Source organism: Camelus bactrianus, chromosome 18 (assembly GCF_048773025.1).
Source record: "Camelus bactrianus isolate YW-2024 breed Bactrian camel chromosome 18, ASM4877302v1, whole genome shotgun sequence".
In the NCBI taxonomy this organism is placed as follows: domain Eukaryota; kingdom Metazoa; phylum Chordata; class Mammalia; order Artiodactyla; family Camelidae; genus Camelus; species Camelus bactrianus.
In genome coordinates, this window is record NC_133556.1 from 1498857 (window position 1) to 1514243 (window position 15387).

Below are 15387 nucleotides of genomic sequence, written 5' to 3' on the forward strand. Positions count from 1 at the left end.
CGTCCACATTTTTATCGTTGGATGACGCAATCCCCAGATCAGATCAGACAATCAAGCACGTGCCCTACTCATTCTTTGCAGCTCCGAGTCACAAACATTGAGCTTTAGAGCCTCAAAACATGCCCTGAAATAAACTCTCATCCTGCACGGTCAGGAAGCAGAGTGTGCCAGCCAATCAGGCATTTTGATGGTTATAATTTTCATATAAAATCCACAAAGGGTTTATGTTCAAAATACAAAAAGAACTGCTACAAATTAAAGGGAAAAGACAATCCCGTAAGAAAAACGGCAAAAGACCAGACCGCTCAGAGCGGCCGCACAAGGCGAAAGTATTGTAAGAAACTAAACCCCACTCACAACCGAAGGAATCACAAACAAAACACGTCCTTGATTTCTTTAGTTCTGAAGCGAATTTTTTAAATAGCATTTAATATTGATGCAGTTCCATGAAAAGGCTGCACTGCCATCACAGGCCACCAGAGAGGATAACGTGTCAGTTTTTGTTAAAACAAAAAATGAGCAAACCTGTGACCCAACAATGCCCTTCTGAGGGTATCTACCTGTGGTGGGCAGAATAATGACCCCCAAAGGCACCTACATCCTAATCCCTGGAACCCGTGACTCTGCTGGGTTACGTACAAAAGGGAGATTAAAGGTGTGGATGAAATTTAGGTTGCTAATCAGCAAACCTCAAAATAGGGCGAGGATGTGGAGTATAGGTGGGCCTAATGTAACACCGACAGTCCTTAAAAGTGGAAGAAGTGGACAAGAAAGTCAGAGAGACGACAGCATGACAGAGCTGTGGCCCACAGCTGCTGGAGAAAGGGGATTATCAGGCAGGGAGTGTGGGAGGCATCGGGAGCTGGAAAAGGCCAGGAATCAAACCTGGGGCCTCCAGATGGAACACAGCCTTGCCCACACCTGGATTTTAGCCCAGAGAAACCCGTTCTGAACTACTGACCTCCAGAACTGTAAGGTGACAAATTTTTGTTGTTTGAGCCACTAAGTTTGTGGTCATTTGTTACAGCACCAGTAGGAAACTAACCCACGGCCCTAGGGAAACACTGGCACACATGCACAAGGCGTCTGCCATCCCAGAACACGGATGTACAAAACAGGAAAGCAGAACGAGAGGATCCATCCCCAAATGGGCAGAGGGGGTGAGTGCAAGAAGGGCGAGGTTTTAATCTATAATGTTCTGTCTTTTTTTTTTTTTTTAAGAAAATGTGTTTGTCCATGTACTACATAACTGAAAGTTAAATTTTTAGGAGGGGAGTTACCATTCACGGCTGCAGCTTCATGGAATTACAATATAATAAGACTCTTCAGGCTGAAAACTACAGTGAACACAACCCATTTTTCTGACAATCCCAAAGGCACTACAAAGACCTAGACGCCCCGGTCCCCACAACCAGCACTGATGGCGGGCTCTGGCTGTGTGGCCAGAGCACCAGCGAAGAGGAAGTTCCTTGCACATCCATGAGCCACGGCTTCTTCAACAGCCACAATCAACCTCTGTCAAAGTGTGAGAGCTACACATACCATCTTCGGATAAAATACACTCCAAAGGCTTATGTTTGCAGACTCCAGCCCCATCCAACCACAGTCCCCACCACGATGTGCCCCCTTAACAATGCCCACTTCAGCCCAGTCACTTGCCTCTGGGTTTTAGTTTTCCCAGTGTGGGGGGAAGTTCTCCTCGACTCCTTCACCTGCCTCACACGATGACAAGGACTTAAATGGAACGAAAGGGCAGGCTACGTCCCAATGGTCCATGAACTCCACTTTAAGATTCACCACCTAAAGGAAAGCGCTCAACAAGCTGAGAAGCGCTTCACGGTGATACCACGAGCACCCCAGTAAAACCACCACGGCCCCAAGGACGGCCAACTGCAGTCTCGAGCAGCAGCCATCAGCCGCGTCCTGCGGGAGATGCTCAGTGCGGACCCTATAACTACAGAGACACTGAGGCCCCACCAGCAGCTCTGAATCCCTTCACCATCCTCAGAGGAAGAGGCTGGCCCACCCAAATACTGCCTGGAATTTCCAAGTGTGACCCAGTCAGGGAGTTCGGTCTGGGGCCCTGGTAGAGGTGGGGGGACTGCCGCACGCTGGGCTCAAACGTGTGACCTTATGAACACAATGTTCTAACAATGCGCAAGAGCCATGGCGTGCTTCCCCTTACACAGCTACAAGTGAAAAGAAAAAAACAATTAATGAAGACCAACTGGGAGTGGGAGTGGGGTCTGCCGTCTGGACGCAGACTCACCCAGGGTCTTCACGTCAACTAGGCCGGTCCAATGCACTGCCCACCCCACCCCGCCCCTGCCCCCTGCCGCTTCACTCCACTCCCGCCTCCTTTTCTCCCCAACGAATCAACTGCCTCGCAGCCCTTCAGAACTCACGTTAAGTATGGCCTCCTCAGGGACACCTTGACAGTCTCCCCCCCTGCGGAGTCCCCAACCTTTGCCCCCCACCACCACCAAGCAGCAGCAGTAACTCACACCAACACCCACTTACACCTACTCTCCAGTTAGAGGACTGGAGTGGGTGCCAACTAAACAGGGACATCCTAGAAAAGCCAAGCCTCAAGCATGCTTCTCGGTGTTCAAGCTCATCCACTTACAAAGGCACTTATGGAGAAACACGGCGGGCGAGGGATGAGAACACGCACGTCCCGAGCGGCCAGAGCACTCGCCAAGGCCGGGCAGGTCCAGGGACGGCGCCACGCGGCGGGCGGGCTGGCGCTCAGGAAGCGCGGGGCGGGCGGGCCCTGCGGCCCCCAGGGGCCCGGGCAGTCCCGGGAGACGCGGGCCGCCGCGCGCGGCGAGGTGCAACCCCGGACAGGTGCTCGGGTTCTGGGCCGCGGAGCCACGCGCCCTCCTGGGCGTCGGCGCAGGACTGGGGAGCAGGAGGGGGGACCCCGCGGGGCGCTGGGCGTCGGGGACGGGAAGAGAAACGGAGGCCGCGGGGCCCCGGGGCGCTGGCCAGAGACGCGCGCGTGCCCTGGTGGGCGCCGCCTGCCGTACCTGCCGCGGGCGGGTCACCCTCCTCGTCCACCTCCGCTTCAGCAGCAGCAGCGACTGGCGCCGCGGGCAGCGGGTCCATCGCGCCGCCAGTCATGTGAGAGCGCGTCACGTGACTTCCTCTGAGCTAGCCCGGCCTCAGCCTGGCCTCGCCACGCCCCCGCCCGGGCCCGCCACGCCCACTCCCAGCCTATCCCCGCCCACGCCCGGCCCGCCACACCCACTGACGCCTAGCTCCGCCCCTGCCCGGCCTTGGCCACGCAGCCAAGGGGAGGACTGGTGGCTGAGCCCCGGCGCGCGCTCCGCTGTCCTGCGTCCGCAGGTCCTCCCCGCGGGGTCGCTGCCCGCTCCCGCGCCCACCTGTTCAGTCCCCAGCTGCCCTCCCTCAGGCACCCGCTCACGCACTCACTCACACGCTCGTCCGCTTACTCACTCGCTTCCTCAATGTCTGCCCTCACTCACCGCTCATTCATTCACCCACTCGCTCCTCGCTCACTTACCTACCCTCTCATTCAGTCGTTCGTTCGCTTACCACCCACTCACCCGCTCGCTCGCTCAGTCAAGTCTCCTGACTGCCGCCTGGAGGCCAGGCAGGCCCTGTGCTGCGTGCTGAGGACACAGCGATGCACTGATACCTTCCCCGATCTGGAGGACAGACGGGGGACCAGGGTGGACCAAGTGTCCTTACTTCCGAAACAGACTGTGGGAGCGCGCACAGAGGGTTCCCCCAGCCCTGCCGGGGTGAAGGGATCCCTGGATGGGCAAAGCCTGAGCTGATGCTGGAGGAGTGAGGAATTCAGCAGGAGGAGGGAGTGGGTCCCCGCAGGCGCGAAGGCTCCGAGGCATCGCACAGCTGCACAGGCTGTGTGGTCTTTCTGCAGCTAGAAGTGTGGGGGCAGAAGAGGAAGCTGGAGAGACTGCTAGGGCTCCGTTAGGAAGGGATTTGTTTGCAAAGAAAGGGCCTTGGACCTCCGAATACTGATGCCTATCAACGCCCAGGGAGCTGGTTACAGCAATCCAGAGCCCAGAGCCCCGAACAGGGTCCTAGGAAGGGTCCCAGCACCCCACCCCCCACCCCAGGCAGTTAGTTCTCTTTGCTACAGCTACTGAGCACAAGCAGTGCTCTCCCCAGGCACAGCCGAGGAAGTGGTGTCCCGCTTCCACAGATGGGCGTATAGCAGCTTTCCCAGCCACAGTGGGACACTGCAGGATCCTGTGACACACACCTCCCATCTGATGCTGCTTCCTTCCGCCACCACGGGCTTCCTTTCAGCTGTTGTTGCATCAAATGATGTGCTCAGCACTTTCTCCCCACCCTGGGAGCGCGGGATCCCTCTCCCTCTCCCTCTGTTTCTGCTAACTTCCTGGCATTATTTGCTACATATATCTGTCCCCCACTAGATTATAAGATCTTTATTAAATGTTTAAGCGTTCACTGCACCTTAATGCTGTGAAGCATCAAATGAGTAAGAAGTTAAGCATTATTCAAGAATAATAGTGGGGGTTGGGGAGGGAACAGCTCAGTGGTAGATTGTATTCTCAAGCACACAGTCCCAAGTTCAATCACCAGCACCTCCATTAAAAAATAAATAAATAAACCTAATTACCTCCCCCACCAAAAAACAACAATAGCATATTAAACGTAGCACTTTACTTTTAACGCCCCTGCCATGTGGTCACTCAGCCCCCAGCGCTGCACTGCACATCTGGGGAACACTCGGATCGGGTATATTCCACCTGAGCCTACCCTGAGATGTCCTGATTTAATTGGTCTGGGGTATGGCCCAGACTTCGGATTTTTTTTTAAAAAAAGCTCCCCGGATGACTCTAAGGTGCCGTCCAGGTGGAAGACCCCTGCTCTAAGTTGAAAAGTTTGTTTTCTTCCCACACAACTGAGCATTTGCTAGGTAGGAATTCTGTATGACAGTGGGAGAAGAGGGCGGGGGGGGGGCCAACACAGGGCTAACCAGACCAAGGTCCCCGGCCTCCAAAGTTCCTGATGGAATTGAATGGGGGCGAAGCACAACAGGACTGTCACACCACACAGAGTGAAGTGGCTGTCGAGGCTGGAAATGTGGATGTTATGGTAGGAAGGATGAACCGCTGGTCCTGATGTGACGGGCTCTGAATGCCTCCAGAAGATGAAAGTCAGTCCTTACATGCTGTGGGCTCCATGACCAGTTATCTCCAATGGTTAGACTGTACTTGGGAAACATGCGCTGAAATACGTCTGCCTGTGATTTCTTTAGATCCTCACCAAAGAAGCCTAATCCTTTTACTATTTCTGTTTCATTCAGGAAACAGTAAATAGGAAACCAAATTTCTGATCTTTAAAACTCTTTGATTAATGGGGAGGGTATAGCTCAAATGGTAGAGCACATGCTTAGCATGCATGAGGTCTTGGGTTCAATCCCCAGTTCCTCCTCCAAAAAATAAATACATGAATAAGTAAACCTAATTACCTCCCTACCAAAAAAAGATTAAATTAAAACTCTTTGATTAATGGCAAGAATCCAATTACATTAAGACTGTAAATCTGTTTTTTTGAGTCACATTATTACTTTCCATTTAGAGAAATGAGAACTAGAAAGGAGAAATGACAGAACTTGGAATGCAGAACACTGAAGTTGGGACCTCACCACATAGGCAGACATGCGGAAATGGGCTGTTATCTCTTACTCTACAAAGACACAAGGATTTCCAAGTCCTACTAAGGACCCTTCGAAAGAGTTGCTAAAGCAGGGGAGGGTGTAGCTCAGTGGTAGAGCACCTGCTTAGCATGCATGAGGTTCTGGGTTCAATCCCCAGTACCTCCATTAAAATAAATAAATAAATAAAATAAACCTAATTACCCCCCAAAAAAGAGTTGCTAAAATGCTTTGAGTATATTCTGGAAATATTAATAATAGTTCAGGGCTCGATCATGCTGCAGTAACAATCTCAAATCTCAAGGGGTTACATTCATCATCGTCACTTGGAAACCCGGGGTGAGGGAGCAGCCATGAAAGGAAAAGTACTCTGGAGCACTGAAAGGCCAAGGCTCTGGCCCAGAGGTGACGTGACACACCACGCTTCTACTCAAAACCCACTGGCCAGAACTAGTGTCATGGCTCTTCCAACCCCAAGAGAACCAGAACCACTATGTACCTGGAAGACAGAAAACCAGAAGTGCTTGGTAAACAGCACTAAATACTAACCACACATATCAAACTAACACTTATGAATGTACCCACTGTGTAGGAGGAACACTTATACTTGCCTTTATTTAGAAACTCATCTTCCCTTCATAGTAAACCTTGGAACTAGTGAGGCGGGAAGCCCAATAAAAACACTGGCAAGACCCCCAGGGAAGGATACTACTCTCCTGCCAGCACCATCAGGTCCCTGGCCCAGAGGCTCTATCTCACTTTTTGCCTCTGAAATGGCTTACTTACCCTTAAAATTCTATTGGTTCCCTGAGCTCACTCCTGATTGGTTATTAGTCTCACTTCTGATTAGTCCACTTCCCTAACTTCTGATTGGTCTATTTGTAGTACTTCATTTGCATGGAGCTCACTCCTGATTGGTTATTTCTCTCACTCCTGATTGGGCTATTTCTACAAAGCTTGTTCTTAGTTGGTCAACTTTTGTTGTACTTTATTTGCATATGATGTTGTAAAGTGTAAACTGGCAGCCTATAAAGGCCTGTGTAAAGCTACAGATGGGGTCCAGAGCTTGGAGTGTTAAACTCTTCTGGGCCTGCTGCCATAATAAACCTGAGTTCTCCAACTCTCCGAGTGCTGCTTGGTCTCTCGCCCAGATCCAGGTTGCTGTCACAACTGAGCTGTAACACAGAGCTGTAAACATGTTTTTCTGCAACACTAGTAGTATGACTATCTCCAGTTTGGCCTGAAGAGGTCAACATGCTGAGATCCCAGAGCCAATCAACAGAAGAGCTGGGATTCAAACCCAGACTGTCTGGTACCACAGACCATCCTCACAGCCCTTGTGGCATTTCCCTTGTGCTATAAAGCTAGTAATTTATCATCAAAGTTATTAATCAGGAAATTCTGCCTCATTCTCTAATGTGAATTCTCTAATTCAAAAAGATAATTTCAACCCAATGTTCACAGCAGCACTATTTACAGTAGCCAAGACATGGAAACAACCTAAATGTCCATCAACAGATGACTGGGTAAAGAAGATGTGGTATATTTATACAATGGAATACTACTCAGCCATTAAAAAGACTAAAATAATGCCATCTGCAGCAACATGGATGGACCTGGAGATGTCATTCTAAGTGAAGTAATCCAGAAAGAGAAAGAAAAATACCATATGATATCACCCATATGGGGAATCTTAAAAAAAAAATTAGACAAATGAACTTATTTGCAAAACAGAAACAGACTCACAGACATAGAAAACAAGCTTGTGGTTACCAGTGGGAAAAGGGGAGGGTGGATAAATTGGGAGTTTGAGATTTGCAGATACTGACTACTATGTATAAAATAGATAAACAACAAGGTCCCACTGTACAGCACAGGGAACTGTATTCAATATCTTGTAATAACCTACAATGAAAAATAAGAGGAAAAGGAATATATATAGTTACAGCTGAATCATTCTGCTGTACGCCAGAAATTAACACAACATTGTAAACCGACTACACTTCAATAAAAAAAATTTTAAGAAAACAATAAAAAAAGGAAATTCTGGTCCATCTATAACCTCTTGTTTTAGGAAGCTTGATATGGCCGCTGCCTATGGCTCTGTAGATCTTATTGTGGGGCGGGGGAGGGACTCTAAAAGCAGAGAAAATAATAATTTCATTAATGATGTTAATAGCCCCAAACACTTATTGACCACTTACTATGTGACAGGCTCTGTGCTAAGTGCTGAACAGTACCATCTCTTACTCCTGCAAAGATCACGAAATCAAATCCTCCTGTGACGCTGTGAGATCCCTCTCAGACAGTGCCTCTCAAGTATCCGTTCTGAAATTCCTGCCTGGAGTCAAGGGATTTGCTCACGTCCACCATGAGCCCCAGGCAGCTTTAAATATCTCAGACATGTTGGCTTTCCTAATTAGGCTTTGGACAGCCGGACAGACTACTAACTTCCTTCTGCTTCAGTTCACCCGTACGTGAAATGGATACACCAATATCACTTGCTCCAGAAGGTTGTTCCTCAAAGGTTACGTTTTATATAAGAGATTTCTTATGATGGTCTGAACTGATGCGGAAGTACATTCAACCTCTTCCCCAAACACACAGAGAAATGCTAGCTAAAATTCTACCCCCGAAACAGTTTTTAATACATAGTTGGAGTCAAAAGCAAGAAAGGGTGCCAGATATAGGGGGAACTATAAGTTACAGGGATGAATAAAAGCTGAAGCCAACAACTCACAGAGCCTTCAGAAATAATAAAGGGCTTAGGAACCTGACTTAAGGCAATAAGGAAGGCTTAGGTCCCAGCCAGGGTGGGAAATGGACCTGAACTTCCTACATAGAAGCAGGATCAAGGAAGGGATGAGCTAGCAGCGTTCAGAAGCAGCGTGGAAGCTGGCTGTCCACACCGGCCCGGGAGTGGGAAGAGGAACCTGGAGGCACTCCCACTCCTGGAGGTTTACCCAAAGCATATGTCCACCGAAAAAAGGCTCATTCCTAGAAGCCACTTTCAAATAGCTAACAACTGGAAATGATCCAAATGTCTATTAACGGCAGACTGGATGAACATACTGCTGCGGAGTCATACAATAGACTGCCAAACTGCATTGAAAAAGCCCCAAATGTCGCTGTGGGTGCTGGGAAGCGGGGTGCTGCCATAACAAACAGCAAAAAACCTGGAACTGGCTTTGGAAGTACGTAATGGGTAGAGACTGGAAGAATTTTGAGAAGCATAACAGAAAACGCCTGGATTGCCTTGGATAGATTGTTAGCAGACGTTTGGATGTTAACAACTCCGCTAGCTGTGGTGTAGAAAACCTCCATCATCTTATATGCTGACACCTAAATCGTCACAAAGAGACTGTTGGTAGCAAAACAGACACTGGAGGCACTTCTGGTGAGGGCTCCGAAGGCGCTGGGGGACACGCTGTTGGAAACTGTACAGAACAGGACTCTCGCTATATACCGACAGAAAGGTCAGCTAAACTGTGTCCCATAGTTGTACGGAGAAGACCCGATCCAGACTGCAGGAGATGGGAAAATTAGGAGCTTGCCCTCAGGAAAGCGCTTTGCTGAGAAAGCCAAGGGTGTGGCTGAACAGCATCTTTCCAGTGCTAGAAAGGAACAAAAAAGGCCAGGAGATTTGGTGACACAGAGGCTCCTTGAAGAGATTAGGTGTGTGTCATCTCTGTAGAAGCAAAAAATAGAGGGGGAATTATTCAGGAAAGACCTGTGGATGGTCCTCTTTCCTGATGACATACATGGGAGACTCACAAGGTTTTTGAATATTTTATATCAGCAGAAACGCCACCAGCTTGGACCAACAGGGACAGGCAAAGAGGAAATGAAAGAAGGCTGTCTGACCCCAGTACCTCCATTATAAATGAATGAATGAATGAATGAATAAATAAATAAATAAATAAATAAATGAAAACCTAATTACCTCCCCCCCATAAAGGTTTTTAAAAATACCAATACCATACAAAAGAAAATATTTAGTGATAAATTTTAAAAAGATATGGGCAAAACTTCTACAATTAAAATTACAAAACATTGCTCAGGGTAATTAAAGGAAACCTAAATATTTATATCGACATATTGTTAGGATGCCAATTCTTCCCAAATTGATATATACCCTCAATGCAGTTCCAATTATAACCCTAGAATGCTTTTTCCATAGAAATGTATATGCTAATTATAAAACTTAGATGGAAAAACAAAGTTTCTCAGATAATCAACACAGTTTTGAAAAACAAGGACAAAGTTGGAGGACTCTCACCGCCTGGTTCCAAGATTTCTAAAAAGCTACAGTAACCAAGAGAATGTGGTGTTGTCATTAAAAAACAAATAAATCGACAGAACGGCTTAGAGAGCTCAGAACTTAACCCGCTCACACATGGTCTGGTTTTTTTCCGTAAAGCTACCAAGGTAGCTACTGTAATCAACACAGCACGGTATTGGTACAAAACCAGACACATGGACCAATGGAACAGAACAGAGAGCCCAGAAACAAACCCACAAACTTTGGGTCAATTAATCTTTGACAAAGGAGGCAAGAATATACAATGGATTAAAGACAGTCTCTTCAGCAAACAGTGTTGGGAAAACTGGACAGCAGCATGTAAATCAGTGAAGTTAGAACACTCCCTCACACTATACACAAAAATAAACTCAAAATGGCTTAAAGACTTAAACATAAGACAAGACACTATAAGCCTCCTAGAAGAAAACATAGGCAAAACATTATCCGACATAAATCCTAGCAATGTTCTCCCAGGGCAGTCTACCCCTGGCAATAGAAATAAAAGCAGAATAAACAAATGGGACCTAATGAAGCTTATAAGCTTTTGCACAGCAAAGGAAATCATAAGCAAAACAAAAAGACAACCTATGGAATGGGAGAAAATATTTGCAAAAGATGAGACTGACAAGGGCTTAATTTCCAGAATATATAAACAGCTCATACAACTTAATAACATAAAAACAAACAACCTAATCCAAAAATGAGCAGAAGACTTAAATAAGCAATTCTCCAGTGAAGACATACAACTGGCCAGTAGGCACATGAAAAAAAATGCTCACTATTGCAAATTCTCAGGGAAATGCAAATCAAAACTACAATGAGGCAATCAGAATGGCCATCATACAAAAGGCCATGAATGATAAATGCTAAAGAAGCTGTGGAGAAAAGGGAGCACTCCCACACTGCTGGTGGGAATGTAATTTGGTGCAGCCATTGTGGAAAACCAGTATGGAGATTCCTCAAAAAACTAAAAATATATTTACCATATAATCCAGCAATCCCACCTGCACCCCAATGTTCATAGCAGCACTATTTACAATAGCCAAGACATGGAAACAACCTAAATGTCCATCGACAGATGACTGGATAAAGAAGCTGTGGTATATTTATACAATGGAATATTACTCAGCCATAAAAAACTAAAACAATGCAATTTGCAGCAACACGGATGGACCTGGAGATCATCATTCTAAGTGAAGCCATAAAGAGAAAGAAAAATACCATGGTATCACTCATATGTGGAATGTAAAAAAAAAAAAAAAAAAAGACGAACTTACTTACAAAACAGAAACAGACTCACAGACAGAAAACAAACTTACGGTTACTGGCGGGGAAGGGGGTAGGAAGGGATAAATTGAGAGCTCGAGATTTGCAGATACTAATATATACAAAATAAATAACAAATTTATACTGTATAGCACAGGGAACTATATTCATATCTTACAGTAACTTATGGTGAAAAAGAATATGAAAATGAATCCATGTATGTTCATGTATGATTGTAGCATTATGCTGTACACCAGAAATTGACACAACATTGTAAACAGACTACACTTTGATAAAAAGAAATATATAGATACAAGAAAAAAAGCTACCACGGTAATTCAACGGGGTAAAGGTCTCTTTTTTTCTTCCAGTTTTATTAAGGTATAATGGACATACAGCACTGTATAAGTTTAATTAAGGTGTACAGGATGATGATTTGACTTACATACATCATGAAATGATTACCAACAAGTGTAGTGAACATCCACCACCCCATGTAGACATAAAATTAAAGAAATAGGAAAAACTTGTTTTCCTAGTGATGCGAACTCAGGATTTACTGTCTTAACAACTTTCAGCATTGTCTTCATTTTGTCTTCACCACCAGCTCTTGGCATGATCTGTATATTTCTGTCTGCTTAGCTTTGAGCCTGGTTTCCCAGCCCTCCTGGAGATTTTAGCTGCTTTTAATAATTTCCTCTTCTGCTTAAATCAGAAATCTACTTACATCAGGGAAATGCAAATTCAAACAACAGTGAAATAGATACCCTTTCATGCACAGAAGATGAGGAGCAACAGAAATACTCCTACACTGCTGGAGGGAGTGCAAATTAGTACAGACGCTTTGGAGGACAATTTGTTAATGTCTAATGAATTGGAATGCAGATACCTTATGACCTGGAAATTCCACTTCTAGCCATACTCTCTAAACAATACCTGGGGGTGACAAAGACAAGTCTCTTCATTGTAGCACAATTTATAACACCAAAAAAAAAAAAAAACCCTTACTTTGATGTCAATGTGAATGAATAATAAATTGCTGTATATTCATACGACGTGTGAACTAGGACAGCATGTACCAAGACGGCAGATCTTGAAAACATCATTTTGGGTGAAAACGGGTATCGCAGAAGGATATGCAGAGTATGCTACTGGTGTGCGTTTAGAGGCACAAGTGGCAAACACAAACGGGGATGGGTAAAACCCAGGAAATCTGAATAAGGCAGGTGGAGCAAATCAATGTCCACGTCCTGATTGTGATACTATACTGCAGTTTTGCAGCATTAGGGGAAACCGGGCAACGTGTTTTATTTCCTGCAACTGCGTGTGACTCTGTAGCTAATTTGGTCGATATCATTAAGAGGTCCCACGCAATGTATGTGTTACTTACAGACACGTGACGGCTATGTCTGAGGAGGGGAGAGAAAATGCAATTTAAAACAGGTGGAAAGGGGACTTCAGATTTCTTTTTTTTTTTTTCATTAGAAAGAAAAATCTGAAGGTAAATACAGCAGAATGCTAACACCTAAAAGTCTGGGCACATGTGAATGAGCGCTTATACGCTACTGTGTGCTTTTCTCCGAGTTGGAAAATGCTGAAAAGACTAAATGAGATAATACTCATAAATTACTCAAGGCACTGCCGGGCTCATAGTAGGGCTCAGTGAATCTTGGTGACCTTGATAATTACTGATACCTCCCGCCAAGGAAGGGAAGGTATGGCACAGTTCCAGGCAAGAATAGTTCTTGCAGCTTATTCCCCAGTTCTTCCCTCCCGCTGGAGGCACAACATCACCAACCCCACTTCCCACGGACCCCCATGAAGGGATCCAACTCTGAAAAGGGAGATGGCCCCACACATTCAGTGGAGCAGGGCCTCTGAGGCCAGGTGGCTGGTGGGACCGCCTCCACCCTCCACCCTCAGGTCCCAGGAGCCCGTGCCTCTGGGGTTGCCTTGGGGACTAAGTGAGCACTGACAACAGTGCCTGGCAGCTGGCTTCAGTCCCTGCAGGGTAGTCAGGACCCAGTCAGAGACACTGTCCACTCCATGGACCCCGATCTTGTTTCCCAGTCACGGTTATTGACCGAGTTCACAGCTGGAGGCAGCTCAGGGAAGATGAACGAACGAGGTGCCCAACGTCCCCTGGAGCTGAACACGGACTCTGATTCCTGACCGTGCCGCCGTTCGAAGAAGGTGAACACCCAGGACAAAGCTAAATTAGCCTTGGTGAAGTCAGAGGTGGGCTTGGTCAAGGGAGAAGGGGAGAAGTTTGAGTGATTTGGGCCATACTTGAACCTTCCAGTCCGTCCACCTCTCAGCCCTGGAGAAATGACCGAGAAATTCATTTGAGAGAAAAGTGCTTTCTGGGTTTCCCACCACGTTAGGAATTCAAACACAAAAAGGGGGGGAAAGCACCCCATTTCACTAACTGAAAAGGGTGGGCCGAGCGCGCCACCTGCAGGCGACGTGTTTCTCCGCGGACGCGCTTTCTTCCCCCGATCCGGGAAGTCACACGCTGGGCCCCGCGCCCCGCGGTGCCAATCTCCCCGGCCTCCCCTCGCAGCCCCCGCTTGTGGCTTCTCAGCCTCAGCTCAAGAGTGTCCTCCTGAGAGGACCCACGTCTGCTGCTGCCTCTACACCGCCCCACCAGCGACTGCAGGGACACCTTTGTCCCCACCGCCACCTACCCCTCTCTGGAGTTACTCCAGGTCCACTGTCTGCCTCCCCGACTGGACCCGCAGCTCCCGGGGGCAGACTTAACTCAGCAACTCCGGCAGGCCTGCCTCTCAGTGCGCACCTGCCGTGCTCACCGAGTACGATCTGGCATGTTTTTCCCATACATATTCTAATATTCACTTACTTACTATTCAGAATAGAAACCGGGTGGACTGCACATGTGATTTTGCACTCGGTGTTCTTTCCTTTAACAACATGACCTTGACTGAATCTGAAACCCTTATGAGAGGGCGGCCTGCTAACCAGCCGACCTCGGCGAATTCATTGTCGGCTGTTCATCCATGCACTGTATTTACTGAGCATGCCCCCAAACACCGTCCCACCCAGCAGTCACCACCCACAGGGCCTCTCGAGCCCTGGATGCGTAGAGTGTGGCTGGGGAACTTAATTTTTCATTTTATTTCCCTTCAAATTAATTTAAACTTAAAAATTGATACTTGACTTAGCTATTGGAAAACTTTCAAGTATGTTTGCAACAACTTGGGTATGTGAATCCACTTTTTAAATGATAAGTTTTATGAACTCAAAATACAGGACAAGTATTTCGGATGAAGATTTAGTGTCTGAATAGAGAAGTGCTGTGAGTAAGGTACACGTTGGACCGCCAGGACCTCAAATGCAAAAAAGAATGTAAAAATACCTGAATAATTTTAATATTTAATTATACGTTACAGTGATACCATTTAAATATGTTGGGTTGGACAAAATACATTATTAAAACTGACTTTACCTGTTCTTTTTACACTTCTAGGTTATCACTAGGCCGTTCCAGATTACGTACATAGGGGCAGGGATAGCTCAGTGGTAGACTGCCTGCTTAGCATGCATGAGGTCCTGGGTTCAATCCCCAGCACCTCCAATAAAATAAATCATAATAAATAGATGAACCTTGTTACCGCCCCCTCCAAAAAAAAAAAAACATTTTTTTAAGTGAATGTGTCCTCTACGACCACGTCCAGCCAAGAGACCAGCTGCTTTATTTATTTGTTTATTCGTTCACTTATTCAGTCATTCATTCATTCTGCAGACACGTCCAACGCCGTGTCAAGCCCTAGGGCTCCTAGAAAAAAAAATCGCTATTTTTGTTCCCCATCTTCCCCGAGTTTAGGAGGTTTTCCCATCTCTTCCGTTCACTGGCGTTAACATTCTGCCCGACACGCTTCATGGCTCGCAATCCTCATTTATGCATTTGACAGTAAGCTGCACGCATCACGGCCTTTTACCTCAGAAGACTTCAGTGTGCGTTTCCTCAGCTCAGGGATGTTGCATTACATCACCTCAGCACAGCTGACGTCAGCAAATTTAACCCGGACAGCACGTTTTATCTAGTTTACTGTTCCTCTTCCAGTTCTGTCAGTTTCTCCAGCTGACTCCGCGTGTCAAGCCTGTCTCCTTCTGGCCCAGGACC

The 15387-nt window shown here is 46.8% G+C and overlaps 1 protein-coding gene across 1 annotated transcript in view; it reads right to left on the reverse strand.

The window, feature by feature from the left end:
* SNX8 (sorting nexin 8) overlaps positions 1-3183 on the reverse strand; it is a 32392-nt gene extending 29209 nt beyond the window's left edge. Inside the window, exon 1 of the mRNA XM_074345529.1 lies at positions 3030-3183. Within this exon, the coding sequence (XP_074201630.1) occupies positions 3030-3123 (94 nt within the window). The 5' untranslated portion in view covers positions 3124-3183. The remainder of the gene's footprint in view (positions 1-3029) is intronic.
* Between the last annotated feature and the right edge of the window lie 12204 nt (positions 3184-15387).